Source organism: Saccopteryx leptura, chromosome 1, assembly GCF_036850995.1.
Source record: "Saccopteryx leptura isolate mSacLep1 chromosome 1, mSacLep1_pri_phased_curated, whole genome shotgun sequence".
Lineage (NCBI taxonomy): Eukaryota > Metazoa > Chordata > Mammalia > Chiroptera > Emballonuridae > Saccopteryx > Saccopteryx leptura.
The window spans coordinates 312670579-312690741 of NC_089503.1; the positions used below are offsets into that span (position 1 = coordinate 312670579).

General features: G+C 41.0%; 2 protein-coding genes across 2 annotated transcripts in view; both read right to left on the bottom strand.

Moving 5' to 3' along the window:
* The window catches only part of SLC25A17 (solute carrier family 25 member 17), a 32424-nt gene extending 21062 nt beyond the window's left edge, over nt 1–11362 (bottom strand). Inside the window, exons 1-2 of the mRNA XM_066358488.1 lie at nt 11196–11362; nt 1644–1704 (exon numbers count right to left, since the gene is read on the bottom strand). Of these exons, the coding sequence (XP_066214585.1) occupies nt 1644–1704; nt 11196–11249 (115 nt within the window). The 5' untranslated portion in view covers nt 11250–11362. The remainder of the gene's footprint in view (nt 1–1643; nt 1705–11195) is intronic.
* Nucleotides 11363–17688: 6326 nt separating this feature from the next.
* The window catches only part of ST13 (ST13 Hsp70 interacting protein), a 48354-nt gene continuing 45879 nt past the window's right edge, over nt 17689–20163 (bottom strand). The window contains exon 12 of the mRNA XM_066358533.1: nt 17689–19902. Coding sequence (XP_066214630.1) covers nt 19774–19902 — 129 coding nt within the window. The 3' untranslated portion in view covers nt 17689–19773. The remainder of the gene's footprint in view (nt 19903–20163) is intronic.

Genomic DNA, 20163 nt, shown 5'->3' on the forward strand with positions numbered 1-20163 from the left:
TTTATGGCTTGTAGGATGGCAAATTAGGAAACCTATATAGAAGGAAACCTGGCAATATCTATCAAAATTACAAACATTATTTACTCTTTGATCCAGCAATCCCATTTCTAGGAATTTACCCCATAGAACTTAAAAAAACAAAGTAGCATATGAACAAGTCTGTTCTACAAAAGAGAAGAAACAACCCAACAATCCCCAATGAGGGAGGGCAAACAGGTTAGGGTGCCTTCACACCATGGAACATTCTAAGCTAGAAGGAAGGACGAGGCTCCCAGTGCACTGATTTGGAAGGCATTTAAAATAAGATGTTAAGTGAAAAATGCAAGGTACATAACAGTGTGAATAGTATGCTTTTTGTGTAAGGAAGAAAAGTATGTATTCTTATTTGCTTGTTACACCACACAGACTCTGCAAAGCTATTTGAAAAACTCATAAGGGCATTATCTGCAGGGAAGTGAAAAGGGAAGAAGGAGCAGACTAGAGTGAGATTTTTCATTGTACTGTATATATTTTTATATATTTTGTTTTTGAGTTGAGTCAAATAAAATTATTTCCTATCCTAAACCTCTAAAATTAATTTAAAATAGTAGTCATGAAGGGTTTTAACATAGAAATTAGTTTATTCAAAGCTCATCTTACTCTTATCTCCTCATGTACATTTTGGCATAGTTGTATAATTTCTTTTTTTTAATGTTTCCATTGATCTGTGTGTGTGTGTGTGTGTGTGAGAGAGAGAGAGAGAGAGAGAGAGAGAGAGAAGGAGGGAGGAAAGAAAGAAGAGAGAGGGAAAGAAAAGCACCAACTCGTTTCACTTAGTTGTTCCATTTAGTTGTGTACTCATTGTTTCTCATATGTGCACTGACCAGGGATGAAACTCGTGACCTCTGGCGCACAGGGTCGATGCTTTATTCACTAAACCACCCAGGCAGGGCAACAGGTTTATGGTTTCAAGTAGAAAGATACTGACAAAAAACAAAACAAACCAAAACAAAACGACAAGCAGTAGTTATAGAGTTGCACAGTCCTATAAAGCAAAAGAGGTAAACTAGACCTGACTGTTAGTGGCACAGTGAATAGAGTGTTGACTTGGGACGCTGAAGTCCCAGTGTTCAAAACCCCAACATCGCTGGCTTGAGCACAGGTTCATCCACCTTGAGTGCAGGGTCACTGCCTTGGGATCATCAACATGATCCTATGGTCACTGGCTTGAGCCCAAGGTCGCTGGCTTGAGCAAAAGATCACAACCCTCCCACAAGGCACATATGAGAAACAATCAATGAACAACTAAAGTGCTGCAACTAGGTGTTGCTGCTTCTCATCTCTTTCCTTTCCTGTCTCTCTTGCTAAAAAAAAAATCATAATATTTGTTAGAAAAAATCTCAATCATTCAAAACTATTAGTGCAAGCCCACTCAGTTGTCTTGAAATAGAAAATGGCTAAGGCTATGACTCATCCATTAATGCTCCTCTGTTAATTAGGAAATAGCAATGATGCTGAGTATTTCAAGTCAGTGGAAATGGACATCAGATCTCTAACAAAACAGAATATCCTTGTTAATTTTTAATTTAGAACCTACTGAGAAATATGTTTGCTTCCTGACACCAAAAAAACCCAGGAATACAGTGACTACAAAAGATACTCACCTTGAAGTCGAAGTCGAGCTGTATCTAAAGGAAAAAACACTGTCATTGCAGTCACGCTGCCCTGGAAGATTAGAACAGCCGTTAGTCATTACACATCACAAGACAATGAGCCACAACTTTTAAAGAAACAAAAGTTCACTATTAATGATGGGTCAAATCAGGTTTTCAGTGAACGATACAATATTTTAACCCATTGAGATTGTTATTGTTCAAACTTCTGTAGTTATGTACTTAAACATAAGCATTAAATTTTCTAGAAGAAATACTGTTCTATCTCTCTGATATTGAAGAAAAGAATGTGATGGGTCCCTGGAAATGATGATTTTAGGTGTTTACAACCTAGGCCACATGTCAAAGATAGAGGTAAATGGATTTTAAGTTAACCTTCCTGAGCTCAGTTCTCCTATGCTCTGAAACCAAAATATGCAGTAATCAGATACATACTTCTAGTCCAGGGGTCGGGAACCTTTTTGGCTGAGAGAGCCATGAACACCACATATTTTAAAATGTAATTCTGCGGCCTGATCAGGCAGTGGCGCAGTAGATAGAGCGTCGGACTGGGACACAGAGGACCCAGGTTCAAGACCCCAAGGTCGCCAGCTTGAATGCGGGCTCTCTGGTTTGAGCAAAAAGCTCACCAGCTTCAACCCAAGGTCGCTGGCTCAAGCAAGGGGTTACTCAGTCTGCTGAAGACCCACGGTCAAGGCATCAATGAGAAGGCAATCAATGAACAACTAAGGTGTTGCAGTGTGCAATGAAAAACTAATGATTGATGCTTCTCATCTCTCCATTCCTGTCTATCTGTCCCTATCCCTCTCTCTGACTCTCTCTCTGTCTCTGTTAAAAAAAAAAAAAAGTAATTCTGAGAGAGCCATACAACGACCAGTGCATGTTACGCATTATCCAATAAAAATTTGGTGTTGTCCTGGAGGACAGCTGTGATTGGCTCCAGCCACCCGCAACCATGAACATGAGCAGTAGGAAATGAATGGATTGTAATACATGAGAATGTTTTATGTTTTTAATGTTATTTTTTTTATTAAAGATTTGTCTGCACGTCAGATGCAGCCATCAAAAGAGCCACATCTGGCTCATGAGCCATAGGTTTCTGACCCCTGTTCCAGTCTCTGTGCTTAATCAAAATATTCACCACAAAGTAAAAGAAGTGTAAGGATCATATTGTGCTATATAATGGTTTTGTTTGCTGTGCTTTAAATAAAATACTGGCACTCTCTCCGCTAAAAGTTCCATAAATAACTCATCTAAGGTAACACAATGACAAAAATTACCAAGAAAAAAAAAGAAGCCAACAACTAGTCTTTCCATTGACAAGACCCTACAAATAAAAACAACAAGTATATAGTTAGGAATGAAATTATACACATGAACTCTCTCATGGGTTTATGGTTCTCAATCCAGATGCCAGCCCATATGATGGTACATATTCTCAGGCAGAAGATCAAGTTTTAAGAATGCTGTCCAAAGGATAGGTTGCTGGTTTGATCCTTGGTCAGGGCACACTGGGGGACTCCAACGGAGCCAATGACTCCTTGCTCAAGCCAGTGACCTTGGGCTTGAAGCCAACGACCTTCGGACTCAAGCCAGCAATCATGGGGTCATGTCTATGATCCCATACTCAAGTTGGTGACCGTGTGATCAAGCCAGATGAGCCCACACTCAAGCGGGTAATCTTGGGGTTTTGAGCCCAGGTCTTCAGCATCCCAGGTCAATGCTCTATTCACAGTACTACCACTAGTCTGGTCCATTTCCTGATTCTTTTTTTTTTTTTAAAGAGACAGAGAGAGAGTCAGAGTGAGGGATAGACAGGGACAGACAGGAACGGAGAGATGAGAAACATCAATCATTAGTTTTTCGTTGCACATTGCGACACCTTAGTTGTTAATTGATTGCTTTCTCATATGTGCCTTGACCATGGGCCTTCAGCAGACCGAGTAACCCCTTGCTTGAGCCAGCGACCTTGGGTCCAAGCTGATGAATTTTTGCTCAAACTAGATGAGCTTATGTTCAAGCTGGCAACCCTCGAGGTCTCGAACCTGGGTCTTCCGCATCCCAGTCTGACACTCTATCCACTGTGCCACCGCCTGGTCAGGCCATTTCCTGATTCTTGCTGTTGTCTACACTTATATTCACAATGCCTTGTTTCTCTGTGAGTTTAGTTAGTTGGATTGAGCTACTCATTTTCTTAGGATTTTATTTTTCAGCATTCTTTCAGACCTCACGAAGATAAGTACTTCCAGAAAGTACATCTGCTAGGCATTTTGGGGCTCCAGATTTATTGGTTGATCCCTTACTGGACTTCTCATCTTGGACAGACAAGGCTCTTTCCCTTCTTTTCTGTATCTCTATAAGCTACAAATCTAAAGTTCATGTTTATCAGGTTAAGCAATTTCTGCAGGGCAAAAACTGCTATCCTTGACCCTGGGTCCTGCCTTTACTCATTCTCCATTCTGAGAGTTCCTTATATTCTTGTCACCTTATTGATACTTTTAACAAGTTATTTAAAAAAAATTTTTTTTTTGATGAACAGTAAGGGAGTCAGAGAGAGGGATAGGGTCAGACAGACAGTAAGGGAGAGAGATGAGAAGCATCAATTCTTCATTGCATCTTCTTAGTTGTTCATTGATTGCTTTCTCATATGTGCCTTGACTGGGGGGCTACAGCAGGCCAAATGACCCCATGCTCAAGCCAGCGACCTTTGGGCTCAAGCCAGCGACCATGGGATCATGCCTATGATCCCATGCTCAAGCCAGCAACCTCAGGGTTTCGAATCTGGGTCCTCCACGTGCCAATCTGATGGTCTATCCACTGTGCTACAGCCTGGTCAGGCCAGAATATTCTTTAAATAAAGTTAGCATAAAGGGAAGGGGAATGAGCAGCAGCTAAGGAGAAAAGCAGTCTCCAGACCAGACTGGTATGGTTTTATGACAAGGCGGGCTAAGCATGATTGAAAGTTGAAAGGAAGCCATGGAGAAAGATTAAAGCTGTAAGAAAGAGGTGGCCTGACCTGTGGTGGTGCAGCGATTAAAAGTGTTGACTTGGGTGCCTGACCAGGCGGTGGCGCAGTGGATAGAGCGTTGGACTGAGATGTGGAAGGACCCAGGTTCGAGACCCCGAGGCTGCCAGCTTGAGCACAGGCTCATCTGGCTTGGGCAAAAGCTCACCAGCTTAGACCCAGGGTCACTGGCTCCAGCAAGGGGTTACTCAATCTGCTGAAGGCCCGCAGTCAAGGCACATATGAGAAAGCAATCAATGAACAACTAAGAAGTCGCAACGCGCAACGAAAAGCTAATGATTGCTGAGCCTGACCTGTGGTGGCGCAGTGGATAAAGTGTTGACCTGGAAATGCTGAGGTCGCCGGTTTGAAACCCTGGGCTTATCTGGTCAAGGCACATATGGGAGTTGATGCTTCCAGCTCCTCCCCCCTGTCTCTCTCTCCTCTCTCTCTCTCTGACTCTCTCTCTCTCCTCTCTAAAATGAATAAATAATAAAAAAAAAAAAATTTTTTTTAAAAAAAAGAAAAGCTAATGATTGGGCCCTGGCCGGTTGGCTCAGCGGTAGAGTGTCAGCCTGGTGTGCGGGGGACCCGGGTTCGATTCCCGGCCAGGGCACATAGGAGAAGCGCCCATTTGCTTCTCCACCCCCCCCCTTCCTCTCTGTCTCTCTCTTCCCCTCCCGCAGCCAAGGCTCCATTGGAGCAAAGATGGCCCGGGCGCTGGGGATGGCTCCTTGGCCTCTGCCCCAGGCGCTAGAGTGGCTCTGGTCGCGGCAGAGCGTCACCCCTGGTGGGCGTGCCAGGTGGATCCTGGTCGGGCGCATGCGGGAGTCTGTCTGACTGTCTCTACCCGTTTCCAGCTTCAGAAAAATACAAAAAAAAAAAAAAAAAAAGCTAATGATTGATGCTTCTCATCTCTCTGTTCCTGTCTGTCTGTCCCTGTCTCTCCCTCTCTCTGTCTCTGTAAAAAAAAAAAAAAAAAAAAAAAAAAGTGTTGACTTGGAATGCTGAGGTCATCAGTTCAAAAACACATGGTTGTCCAGCTAGGCACATACGAGAAGCAATTAGCACAAACTGATGCTTCCCGTTCCTCCCTCCGCCTTTCTCTCTCTATCCTCTCTCCAAAATCCATAAATAAAATCTTTTAAAAAAAGTAAAAATTAATGGAGCAAAGTCTCAAAAGGTAATTGGGGTTGGGGCCATGGGTGAGGACAGAGATCAAAGGCAGCAGAGATAGATGCGTCTCAGTTTTTCTAAGACAAGTAGAATGTACAAATATGATATTTGTGTACAATTGCAATTGATTCTGTAATAAGGAAAAATAAGTGAGAAAGCTCATCTCATGTAGCCCCTATTTTATCTACGGAGTAAAAGGTGAGATCTGCTACTAGTGAAGGGAATAGGTAGAGTTGGCCAAATGGATGACAGAAAACTTCAATTCCATTGGATACACCAAGATTGCGGGTTTGATCCCTGGTTAGGGCACATACGAGAATCAACCAATGAATGCATAACAAGCGGAACAACACACTGATGTTTCTTTCTCTTTCATTCTCCTTCCTCTCTCTCTAAAATCAATAACCAAAATTTTAAAAATTATTAAAAAGTATATCTGAAAAAGAAATTATTAATTATGGCCTTACTACACTATCCCAAGCATTGTGCTAGGTGCTCTACAAGTGTTACCACATTTACTTCTCAGGAGAACCCAGTAAGGTGTTATTATCCCCATTTAATAAAAAGTTTGAAAAATAATTATAATAAAGATTGCATAACTAGACTTAGGATGATGGGCACACACTGTAATATATAGATCAGGGGTAGTCAACCTTTTTTATACCTACCGCCCACTTTTGTATCTTTGTTAGTAGTAAAATTTTCTAACTGCCCACCGGTTCCACAGTAATGGTGATTTATAAAGTAGGGAAGTAACTTTACTTTATAAAATTTATAAAGCAAAGTTACAGCAAGTTAAAGCATATAATAATAATTACTCACCAAGTAATTTATGTTGAATTTTCGCTAAGTTTGGCAAAATAAATCTTTATAAAACAACTTACTATAGTTAAATCTTTTTATTTATACTTTGGTTGCTCTGCTACCACCCACCATGAAAGCTGGAACGCCCATTAGTGGGCTGTAGGGACCAGGTTAACTACCACGGATATAGATGATGTATCACAGAATTGTACGCTTGTCACCTATATATTAACCAACGTAGGCCAATAAAGTCATAAAAAAATAAATGACAGCTAAAAAAAAAAGACTACATAAAATCTTTAGGATTGATTTTGGAAGTCTTTTTAATGATATGGTATAATAGATTATTTACATGAGGCCATTAACTGTACCACATATAGAAGTCATCAATTAGAAAAACAGTATTACCCTGAAACAATACAATTTTGGTTTTTAAATACAGTACTCAGGATTGCAATTATTCCATGTTGTGCCAGAAAACACTCAAAATCATTCATTTACTTTAATTTTTAAAATGTGTGTGTCTGTGTGCATGCGCATGACAGCATACTTGATGTGAGAGTGTTGAACTTGGAAAGAAGTAAAAAAGCAAACATAAAACATTAACTCTAAAAAGTTGTAAGTCAACATCTAAACAATGATCCAACAATCCTTTGGGGAGAAGAAGCAACTAAGTCAGGCAGCCCTAGATTTTATTATACATCGTCACGAAAATGGGCACAGTCACAATTACAAGCCATGCTGCCTAGCTCAAGTGCTCTTAACCACTATGCTAAACTGACTCTCCTCAATCATCTCAAAGCTTTAGTTGAACATCATGCTCAGGACACTAAAGTAAACATGAACCATCACCACAATATTATACCGTTGAAAGTAATGCCACTCTTGTCAACTGTAGTGACATTTTTGTGGTGAATTTTTTTTCTTTTGGTAGGAATCAGAAGAAAATAGGGCCCATGTTGTGTGGTTTTAACCTTACTTAATATAGAGGACTGCAAAAAGAGATGAGAACCATTTTTGAGCATGAATAACAAAATACAATGCAAATTCTCACTCAGATATATGCTAGGAACAGTACTGCCCCAAGGGGAAGCAGGAGAAAAAAATTATTCTCACAAGGCTATGTACTGGATATTCTAACAAAGCCAGAAAGAAAAAACCATAGCAAATTCAGGGTAAATAATTTCAAGTAGAACTTTTAACAAAAGAAAAATAGGCAAAGAGAAAAAAATGGCAATTTCTCTGTAGGTCAAATAGAAATACATCATCTCTCCCCCCCAGTCCCTGTCTAAAGCAAGGGTAGAAAACTATGGCCAGGCCCTGACCGGTTGGCTCAGCAGTAGAGCGTCGGCCTGGTGTGCAGGGGACCCGGGGTTCGATTCCCGGCCAGGGTGCACGGGAGAGGCGCCCGTTTGCTTCTCCACCCCCCCTCCTCCTTCCTCTTTGTCTCTCTCTTCCCCTCCCACAGCCGAGGCTCCATTGGAGCAAGGATGGCCCGGGCGCTGGGGATGGCTCCTTGGCCTCTGCCCCAGGTGCTAGAGTGGCTCTGGTCTTGGCAGAGCATCGCCCTCTGGTGGGCAGAGCGTCGCCCCTGGTGGGCATGCCGGGTGGATCCCGGTCGGGCGCATGCGGGAGTCTGTCTGACTGTCTCTCCCGGTTTCCAGCTTCAGAAAAATACAAAAAAAAAAAAAAAAGAAAAGAAAACTATGGCCAATATCTAATCCAGTGCTTGGTTTGGTAAATAGGATTTCCTTGGAACACAGTTCTGCCCATTCAGTTAGTCACTGTTATTAATGGCTGAGTTCACACTATCATAGCAGACTGAGTAGTGGCATCAGAGACTTTACATAAAGTGTAAAATATTTACTACCTGCTTCCTTACAGAAAGTTTGTCAACTCATTTCTTTTATAACACTTAACACTATCTAAAATTATTGGGTTTTGTTTGTTTACTCAACTATTGTCTGACTCCCCCACTGGAATGCAAACTTCATGAAGAAAAACTCTGTTCTCCACTCTATTTTTAGCACTAGAACATAGAAAGCACTCAATAAAGGTGTTAAATAATTGGCATTTATTGAGAGAAAAACAACAACAACAAAGATTTCCCATTCTCTCTTAGATATACTCCCAACTATTCACCCTACCATTCTATTGAAATGGGTCTTCTCGTTCCAATCTTTAGTATATGTGCTATCAAAGTGAGCACCAAAATGGTCTTCTCAAGTAACCATTGGATTTTTCATGTTGATGAACATGCTTATATATCCAATGATTAATTCTTAGTCATCTGCTTGACCAGGCGGTGGCACAGTGGATGGAAGGTCAGACTGGGACCTGGAGGACCCAGGTTCAAAGCCCCAAGGTTGCCAGCTTGAGCACAGGCTCATCTGGTTTGAGCAAGGCTCACCAGGTTAAGTCCAAGGTCACTGGCTTGAGCAAGGGGTCACTCGGTCTGCTGTAGCCCCCCCCCCAATCAAGGCACATATGAGAAAGCAATCAATGAACAACTAAGGTGCCGCAATGAAGAACTGATGCTTCTCATCTCTCCCCCTTTCTGTCTGTCTGTCCCTATCTCTGTCATACACACACAAAAAAATTCTTAGTCATCTTATTTGATCCATCAGTAGCATCCGACCAAGGTGGTCTATACCCTCTCCATGTGACTTTCAGAATGTCATTTTCTTTTAGGTTTCCTCCTACCCTACTTTCTTTGTCTCCTTTGCTGGTGTTCTCTCACTTCCCTAACCTCTTACTGTTTGTGCTCCAAGACTTGGTTTCTGAGACTTTTCTCTCAGTCTACATCCATTTTCTTGGTAAAGTCATCTAAAATCATGACTACTTTTAGGCATTTCAAATGTAACTAGTCCAAAACCAAAATGCAATTCATATTTCCTTCAAAACTTGCTCCATCATGATCTTTACTAGCTCAGTAAGTGGGAATATCATCCTTCCAGTTGCTGAAGCCAAAAACTTTTGGGAGTCAACCAACCCTCATTCTGTTAAACCCCATATCCAATTCACCATCAAACTCTGACAGCACCACCTTATTCCAGGTTTCCCTGGCCCGATAGCTCAGTTAATTAAAGCTTTATCCCAAAGCAGAGACTGCAGAGGTTACTGGTTCAATCCCCAGTCAGGGCACATACAGGAACAGATCAATGTTCCTTTCTCTCTCTCTCTTCTTCTCTAAAATCAATAAATAAAAATTAAAAAAAAATATATATATATATATATATAGTACAGGTTAACGATCACTTTTTACCACCTCCACAGCTACCATCCTTGCCCACTTATAGCCCACTTTCAACAGAACAGCCACAGTGACCATGTTTAAAATGTAAATGAGCAAGCTGCTACATGCTGTAAGCCTCCAATAGAGATACATGCTGTAAGCTCTCTTTCCCACTCACAAGACAAATCACACAATTTGGCCCCCTGTAACCTATTTGCCTTTTTGTTTCCTTCTTTCCAGGAACATCGGCCTCCATGCCCATCCTAAAGCATGTCAAGCAAGCTTCCCACTCAGCCTCTATACAATGGCTGAAAGGCTCTTTTGGTTTAATGAATGATCTAAGATTCCTGAATCAGGTACTCCCATGAACTACTACTGTGTCACCTAATTCTCATAACTCTGTGAAGTAACTATCAATATACCCTCTTTATAGATTGGGAAAGTGTGGTTTACAGGCCACCTATCTAACAAATAATGGAGTTGGGGTTCAGCCCTGATGAGATGAGTCTGCACAGAATGTAAGTTCTCCAGGAGTTTGGGGAGCTAAAAGGAGAGGATTAGTGATATTCCTCTGAAGTTACAGATTCGAACTGTTACAGGCGTATGTTGACAGCTAGAGGAGGATATGAGAAAGAAGATGAGAACCAGGAAGGTGAGCTACCCAAGTCAAGAGTGGAAAGTTTTAAGGAAAAGGGAGGGATGTCAAACGGAATTGAGACATCCAGAAGCCCAAGAACCCTGCACATACCTCACAGTAAACCACACCTGTGGTAGACAGCAACTCTGGCCTTGACTTAAAAAACAAACAAACTACCAATAATTTTTGTCAGAGATATCGTATTAGGTAGGCACTTCCATGTGCCTGCAGCAAATGTGTGAAAATTGGTTGTAGTTAAGCACGTGATTGTGCAACACAACATCACACCTTGGTTTTTCCCTGGCCCAAGTAAGATGAGTTTGTGGTGCGGTGAAGGTGTGGTAGAAGGAAGAGAGGTCTTTAATTTTCAGAAGGCAAATAAAACAGCAATTATCTTCTGCCCAACTCCCTGTGAGTATGTGGGACCACCGCCGTCTATATCGCAGATAGTATTTCAGGAGGCCAGAGCTGTCGCCAGGAGTGAAGAGTGAGTGTCGGCCCTCACACCAAATTCTTAAAGCAACTTCCCGCCTACGCCCCCTTTCTTTCCGTCCCACAGCCACAACAGGCGACCCTAGACCCTACCCAACACGATCTCTCTCATCCCCATCCCCGACATATCCCGGGAAGTAACCTCAGAGAAACCCCACACCCCGCAGCGGCCCTAGCGTGAAGACCCCGCCTCACCACGGCTCCGGCCACAGCGTGGACCAAGCTTTCGTAGGACAGCACGGAAGCCATTGGTGCGGTTCCCTCAGGTAGGCCCACACTTTTCCTACAGGAGCCACGGCCAGCCAAGAGAGAACAGCCAGAGCCCAGGGCGAAGCGTCACAAACTCCACCCGCTTAGGCTCGCCTCCAGAACTACTACTTCCGGGTCGCAGGGCGCCCCATCTCGCAGCTAGAGGCTGCTGGGGCGGGAAATAGAAAGGTGAGTCTGGGAACGCCCCTATAGCTCTGATTGGCTTCCGGAGCGTACGGGGCGGAGCAGCGCAGTGCTGACTTCCTGACGAGAAGGGGTTGGGTACTCTAGGTTGCCGAGACCTGGTCACTCAGGCTTCACACGTACTCACGTAATAGTGGGGACTTCAGTAAGTCTGGACGGCCTCCTTTTTCTCCACTTTCCTCCACTACAAGCTGATGACTGGCAAGATGGGGGACTCAAATCTTCCTGTCTCTCTGTGGCTTAATTAGCATTTTTTCTTGCTAGTATATTTTGAAAATAACATTTTGGCAAGAATAAATAAAATGTCAATTGGATTAGGTTCTCTCCCCTGAAAAACCCGGGGTGTGATGGGAAGCGAACTTGAGTTTCTGAAAGTCATAATGATCACATGGAGGTGGAACATACTTGTTGGCAAGTAGGAAAGTCTTTAACCTCTTGGTTTCCTCCTTTATGAAATAAGTGTTAATACAAAAACTAATGACTTGCTGTGAGGATTATAAAAAAGTTAATTTATGTCGGTGTACTTTATAAAATACTTCAAAAAATTTTCCGTGTTGCAAAGTGAAGAGCCAAATTAAACAGAACTACAGATGCCATATTTCTGACCTAACACTGTATTTTTTTAGATTTTATTTATTCATTTTAGATAGGAGAGAGAGAGAAGGGGGGAACAGGAAGCATCAGCTTCTATACGTGCCTTGACCAGGCAAGCCCAGGGTTTCGAACTGTCAACCTAAGCATTCCAAGTCGACCCTCTATCCACTGCACCACCACAGGCCAGGCCCCTAACACTGTATTGTGAGACACAGTGTTTCAAGACTCCAATTTCACTTCCTTACTAGGGTACCAATGTCACGTGTCTCTACCAGTTTCAGTACCAGCAAGTTTTATAATACCCTCACTGATCATTCTTTAGTGTGTACTACCTACCGGGGTTAGTGCCTGATGCCCTTTTATCACATTTACTTCTCAGGAAAGTGCCTTAACAATTCACCTGGTCATGTTTTCTTCTTTATTGATTGGATGAATGGTTTTAGGGGAAAAGCGAAGCATCGATTTGTTATTCCAGTTATTTACACATTCATTGGTTGATTCCTGTTTGTACCCTGACCAGGGATCAAAGCCTCAACCTTGCTCTAACCAACCAAGCTACCCCAGCCAGCACAAACTGGTCATGTTTTCACAAAATTTTCAGAAAATATTTTGCTCTTGGTTAAGATCTCTTTGTATTTAAGATACTCTTCATTTAGGCTGGTGCTACACTGACTGCAAGCTAAGTAAAAGGTTAGTTGGGGAAAAACATACCTAGTTGGATTTACTAGTATCTATATGTATGGTTGTTACTGATAGACACCTTTTGTAAGACTGGCTTCCAGGATTAATCCCAGCACTCCTTTGGGTGATGACATCCAGGTACAGACCCAAAGGCCAATGAAGATAGAATTCTCGCTCTAGAACAGACAAGCTGGTCTGTTATAAAAGTTAAGCAGAGGACAAGTTCTAATTGACTCCCACTCAAACTGGAAGCTCTCAAGAATACAGGGTAGAGGAAAAAAAATATATATATATTTTTTGTCCTGGCTGGACAGCTTGGTTAGATAAGAGCAACATCCCAAATACAAAGGTTGCTGGTTTGATCCTCGGTCAGGGCAGATTGATGTATTTTTCGCTCTATAAGACGCACTCTCCTCTCCCCCAAAGTGGAGGGAAAATGTCTGTGTGTCTTACAGAGCAAAAAATATGGCATTTTATTAATATTTTAACTTCATTTGGTTCAGAATATTTTTTTTCTTATTTTCCTCCTTAAAACCCCAGGTGTGTCTTATAGAGTGAAAAATACGGTATCTCTCTACCTTTCCTTTTCTAAACTCAATAAATTTTAAAAAAAATTCAGGGTGGGGCAAAAGTAAGTTTACAGCATGGAAAATACTTTTGTGGTACTCACAAATGTAAACCTACTTTTGCCCCACCCTGTATTCTGGATTATGTAGATACAGATTTATAGACACTTATGGGCACTTTCCCATTTTGATGGTAACTGAATGCTTTTTTCCATACTCCCATTTGTAGAGCATGAATCTAGAGCAGAAAGCATGTACAGCTATCAAAAAATATTTTGATTAAGATAAAATTATCTTCGCCCTGGCTAGGTAGCTCAGTTGGTTAGAGCATCATCTCAAAATGTAGAATTTGCCGGTTCAATCCTGAGTCAGGGCACCTACAGGAACAGATCGAAGTTCTTGTGTGTTTCACTGTCCCTTCCTTTCTCATTAAAATCAATAAAAATTTAAAAAATATATTAAAGATAGAGCTGTTTTCTATTGTACTGAAAACACTATAAAATTGTCATGAGTATGCAGTGAAAAATGTAGCATTTACATAGGTGCACCATGTACTAAATGGAACTCTGTAGTTCTGATGTAGGTACATCATTAATGGAACTCTATATTTGTATTTTTTTTTTAATTTTTTTGCAAGAGACACATACACAGAGAGACAGGAAAAGAGAGAGATGAAAAGCCATCACCTCAGTTGAGGCACCTTAGTTGTTCAGTGATTGCTTCTCATATGTACCTTGACCTGAGGGCTTCAGCCAAAAATCCCTTGACCTTGGGATTCGAGCCACAGACCTTTGGGCTCAAGCTAGCGACCATAGGGTTATGTCTATGATCCCACACTCAAGCTAGCAACCCCATGCTCAAGCTGGTGAGACCCAACCTGAGGGTTTTGAACATGGCTCCTCAGTGTCCCAGGCCGACACTGTAGCCACTGCTTCGTCAGGCAGTTGTACTTATTTCCAATGTTTAGAAATCATGATTTTGCTTGTTTTAAACATTTTTACATCTAATTGAGTATTCACAATTACCTATTTTCCTCAGAAGGTTCCCTAAATCATAGAAACATAAACAAAAAATTCAGCATCATCCTGTTCACACCCATACCATTAGTACAAAGTAAGTTAAAAGAACCTAGCCAGGGCCCTGGATGGTTTGCTCAGTTTCAGAGCAGCAGCTCATAGTGAATGTCCTGGGTTCAATTTCCAGTCAGGGCACACAGGAGAAGCGACCATCTCCCCTTCCCCCCTGCTGTCTCTTTCCATCTCTCCCTCCCTCCCTCCTGCAGCCATGGCTCGAACAGCTCAAGTGAGCTGGCCCTGGCACTGAGGATGGCTCCATGGACTCTGCCTCAGGAGCTAGAAAAAAAAAAAGGCTCCTGTTGCAAAGAGGAACAGCCCGAGATGAGCAGAGAATCACCCCCTAGTGGGTTTGCCCAGTGGATCCTGGTGGGGTGCAGGCAGGATTGTCTGCCTTCCCTCCTCTCACCAAAATGAAAAAAACAAACAAAAAACTAGCCAGAACTGATTTCATGTATGTGGCTTTGATCTGGTCATATGTTTTCACAAAGTTTGCAGGGGGGGGGGGGGGAGGATATATATATATATATATATATATATATATATAGTGTGTGTGTGTGAGAGAGACAGAAACAGAGAGAGGGACAGATAGGGACAGACAGGAAGGGAGAGAGATGAGAAGCATCAATTCTTTGTTGCAGCACCTCAGTTGTTCATTACTTCTCACATGTACCTTAACCAGGGGGCTACAGCAGACCGAGTGACCCTTTGCTCAAGCCAGCAACCTTGGGCTCAAGCTGGTGAGCCTTGCTCAAACCAGATGAGCCCGCACTCAAGCTAGTGACCTCGGTGTTTTGAACCTGGGCCCTCTGCATCCCAGTCCGACGCTCTATCCACTGCACCACCACCTGGTCAGGCTGCAGAAAGTCTTTTAATCACCATTGGTTAAATGGTCTCTATACTACAATGTCCTAGTGATCTGGGTAAATTTAAAGACATTCTAATTGATACACCATATACCTAGATTTTATAGAGCACCATTTATATTATTTACCTCCTTGCTACTCTACTCTAATCCTTAGAATCCAGTTTTAAAATTTGGATCTTACCTTAAAAGAATGTCAAGTATTTCATTGTTAGACTTCATAGAAAATGATGAATGTCCACTACCATCAGCACTAAACACTAGGTCTCACTAAATAATTGCCAACAGACACTACTCACAAAAATTAGTTTATCACTTCATATTCATTTTGAAATATCCCCTAATTTTTGTGGGCAGTATATTTAAAACTTCTGCCAACTTGATATGCCATACTGTTTAAATGTCATTTCTAATTTTCCAAGCTATTCTTAAGTATACTTGTTGCACCTTTACTTTCAAGGACTCTCTCTCTCTCAAACTGTATTAATAATGCTATGTTGGTTAATGTTGGTACAAATTCCTAAAAACATTGGTACAAACTTTAAAAATTACTGTATCATAATTTCTTTTCAATTGAGAGGTGGGAGACAGAGAGGCAAACACCTGGATACACCCTGGGGATCTACCAGCAAGCCCCCTAAAGGGCGATGCTTTGCCTATCTGGGGCCACCGTTCTGTTGCTCAGCAACCAAGCTATTTCAGCACCTGAGGTGAGGTCATGGAGCCACTCTCAGTGCCCAGAGCTAAACTGCTCGAACCATTCAAGCCATGGCTGAAGGAGAGGAGAGAGAAAAAGAGAAAGAAAAGGGAGGGGGGAGTGAGAGGAAGGGTGGAGAAGCAGATGGTAGTTTCTCTTGTGTGCCCTGACTGGGAATCGAACCCGGGACATCCACACGCTGGGCAGACACTCTACCACGGAACCAACCGGCCAGGGCCACATAATATTTAAACTATTTTTTTCTTGTCCCTATTATTGGGTTTGTCACAAGTGGACCAAGTATTTCATTTATGTTAGATTCCTATTAGGAGACACCATGTTGAATGTGTATTACCAGCACACCCCATGATGTGTGATATTCCTTTCAAATGTACATTTTAATTGTTTTGAATTTCTTGAAGTAATGAACAATTTTGCAAGAAGCAACCTCATACAGAAAGGGGCAGCAGAGTATGTATAAGATAAAGAGGAAGACCTTTGAAACCACAAGCTTGGTGAAAATTTCAGCTTTACAAAATTCACAGGTGTTATTCTGGGCAATTAAGTGTTTCAGTCTCATTTGTGTAAAATGGAGATACAAGAACTTAACTTACGGTCATTATCAGAATTGAGTCAATAGTTGCAAACTGATTACAAAGTGCTTGGCACAGACCAAGTACTACTTGATACATGAGCCTATTTGGGTGCATTACTTTCAGGTACAATAAAATCTCTAAACTATGTTGTTTCTCCTATATCCCATTAGGCTTATATTTCCTAGTGTGGCAAACTGCTAGATGTTACTCTAGGTCTTTTCTCCATTTCTTTTGTGGTAATAATTCTTTTGTTGGGCATGTGACCACACAGCTATAGACCATTATTTTCTAGTTTACCTTGCAGCTAAATATGGTCTCAAGACAAAAAAAAAGCTGACCACCTTGGCTAGATAGCTCAGCTGATTAAAGTATTGACCAAAAGCACAGAGGTTGCCAGTTCAACCCTGGTCAGAGCACATACAGGAATAAGATGTTCCTGTTTCTTTCCTTTCCCCTCTATAGAAATCAATTTTAAAAAAAGCTGATTAATATGATATGAGAATAAAATGCTAATTCCATGTATTGGCCTCATTATTTTGGCATATGCTTCCTTGGAGCCCTCTCCCGTTTCTCAAGATAGAAGATGTGTAGCAGAGCAAGCACCTTTGGACCCAGAAAGGGACACTACCTGAGTATGGTATAACTACTTACCTCTGGACTGCCACCTGAAAGAAAACGAAGTGTTTTTTAGGCTAATGTATTTTGGGGGCCTTTTTAACAGCACTTTATAATCTGAAGCCTACTCTTTTTTTTTTTTTTACAGGGACAGAGAGAGTCAGAGAGAGGGATAGAAAGGGACAGACAGGAACGAAGAGAGACGAGAAGCATCAATCATCAGTTTTTCGTTATGACACCTTAGTTGTTCATTGATTGCCTTCTCATATGTGCCTTGACCGCGGCCCTTCAGCAGACTGAGTAACCCCCCTTGCTTGAGCCAGCAACCTTGGGTCCAAGCTGGTGAGCTTTTTGCTCAAGCCAGATGAGCCTGTGCTCAACCTGGTGACCTCGGGGTCTTGAACCTGGGTCCTTCCGCATCACAGTCTGACGCTCTATCCACTGCACCACCACATAGGCATTCTGCAGCCTACTATACCCAGTAAACGAGTGCTAGAGACAAAGGAAATAGAACATATGCTGGGTAAAAAGGGGGGCGGGAGTCAATATCCAGTTTGAAATCATACTTTATTTTTAATGTAGCTAGAAATATCCAATCACTATATATTTTTAAGCAGAAAAAAAAGTCCTTTACTTTTCCTTCTTACAGCATTATTAGCACAAGAAAAGAACATTTCTCTTTATAAGTGGTACTGAGTTTCTTTGTATTTATGGAACTTAAAAGTCTAAAAAGCAAAGAACACATTTTCAGAAGATCAATTTTACTTTTACCCATTTATGGTAATATTTGCAATGTTAGAATGTACTTGGGTAATATGTAGTTAAGTAATTCAAATCAAATGAATTCAAAAGCAAATGCTCTTGGATTATTCACAGCATACACTGGAAATTTTTAAAAAGGCAAACACACATTAACAAAAAGAACACTGGCAAGGTCAAACGCAAGTTTATATGTTGAATATTTTTAAAGGGTTTAAAAAGCAGGCTCAATTAGCATACAACTTTTTCTCACTTATATAACAGGTGCTTTTCTATCTGCTGTGTACAGTAAAGGGTTAGACTCTGAATCAACTTATGATTTCAGGTATGTGCTATTTCAAAATGTGTTCCATGGAATTTAGTCACTGCGCCTACCATTATTCTTCAAATAAAGTACAGAGGGCCTCATCCCTTGAAACTAATTTTAAACAGTAGCATTTTAATAGAAAAACAGGTAGAAACCTAGAAATTCCTGGTACAGTGCCTGGACTCAGTCTTATTTAATACAAGAATTGAATATTTAATACAGGAACAGAAAATTTATCATTTTTTTTTTATTCTTGGAGAGAGGAGAGGTGCAATATAGTTGCAGTATTTAAGAGCTGAATAGGACAACAATGAATCTTGTATAGTACCAACAGTTCTACAATAAAGAACCATGGATCTCATCAACTTTATAATTCATGCTGGATCAAAAACTTAGGTTTCCCTGTATGTATCTCTTAAGTGAAACCTCACACTCTCCAAAATACAAAGAAAATATCGGCATTTCCTAAGTAGAAGACCATACCAAATACCAAAGGAAGTCCCTCCTTCCAATATCTTTTGATATCATAAGACTTCACTGAAGTATAAATCTAACACTTAAATATGAAATCTCTTGGCCAAGTAGGAAACTACAACTGTTATTGGGTATTATCTGACATAGTCACTGTATGTGTTACATATATAATTAAACCCAGCAGTAAATTTGCTTGCACTTAACACTGTGAATGATAGCAGTGATGATGCCAGTGAAAAAGGACTACCTTTAGTTCAAGAGTAAGGGGGGAAAACACATCAACAGCTGACAAAGGGTTGGGGTAATTCTCTGACCAGAGAAGATAATTTTAAACATAGAAATATAAAAAGAAAAGTATTCTCTGAATTCCCCTATGTGGAAAATATGAACATTTATTTTATGTATCAGACAAGAACACGGCTACGTAATCCAACTCTACTGCAGCATTATAAAAATCATTCCTTCACCACAGTGTAAGATTTAAATGCATGTGCACAAGGGTACATGTTATATAAAATGTAGTAAGATCGCTGCTACCCTGCCAGGTACTTCCAGTCCCTACCCAGGTCCTACTGCTAGACTAGTGGTCCCAAGTAGTTTTATTCAAATAAATCATTTTTTAAAAAAATAAAGCATTTAAAAAGAGAAATCAAATGCCTCAGTAACCATATCTCCAACTCAAACTTTATCTACTTAAATGTTGTATTTGTCTCCCACTAAGAAATCTTTATTTCACTCAAACTGACAAATAACCCTCCCATACTGAAGTATTTTTTGCCCAATTCAAAGGAAACACCAAAATGATTAGTAAAGAAAAATGTAGGGTTTAAGACACCCTTTTAATTTGTTTTTAAATATTTTAAAGGTTTAAAGTGTATAATTCCTAATAGGAAAAGTTATCTGAATGAATACCCTAATGGCAAATCACTGTAAAATGTTACAGCTGCACTTGGGGCAGAGGGGTAGGGATTCTCTTCAAAGCACCCCAGCTTCCTTCATGAGAAGGTCAGAGGTACATTGGTGTGTGTTATTGCGACATCCATCGGGTGATTCAAGTTGCTTTTCTTTCAGCAAAGGCTCTGTCAGAAGGGTTTTATGCCTGACCTCCGAATTTGGCCGACAATTTACTGATGAGATTCATAACCTTTGGGTTGCTCTGATATTTTGACATATTTGCCGGGTTCTGAGCCACATCCTGGAAGGCCACCATAACTTCTGGATCCTGAAAAAAAGGTGTTTTATCGATAATTTTTAAAAAATACTTTTAAATGCTATGGGTCGACAAGTTTATTATTAATTAGACCCATAATTCTGTCATGGCCAAGTTATTCAGGGTTTAAACAAGGCCCTCAAGTATAAATATTATTAATGTGTACTTACAAGTTAAACTCAATTATGTCACTTTAATGAAAAAAGCATACACAATTTTGATACAAAGACAACTAGATATAATTACCAAGTATTACAAAGTATTTCCTATAAA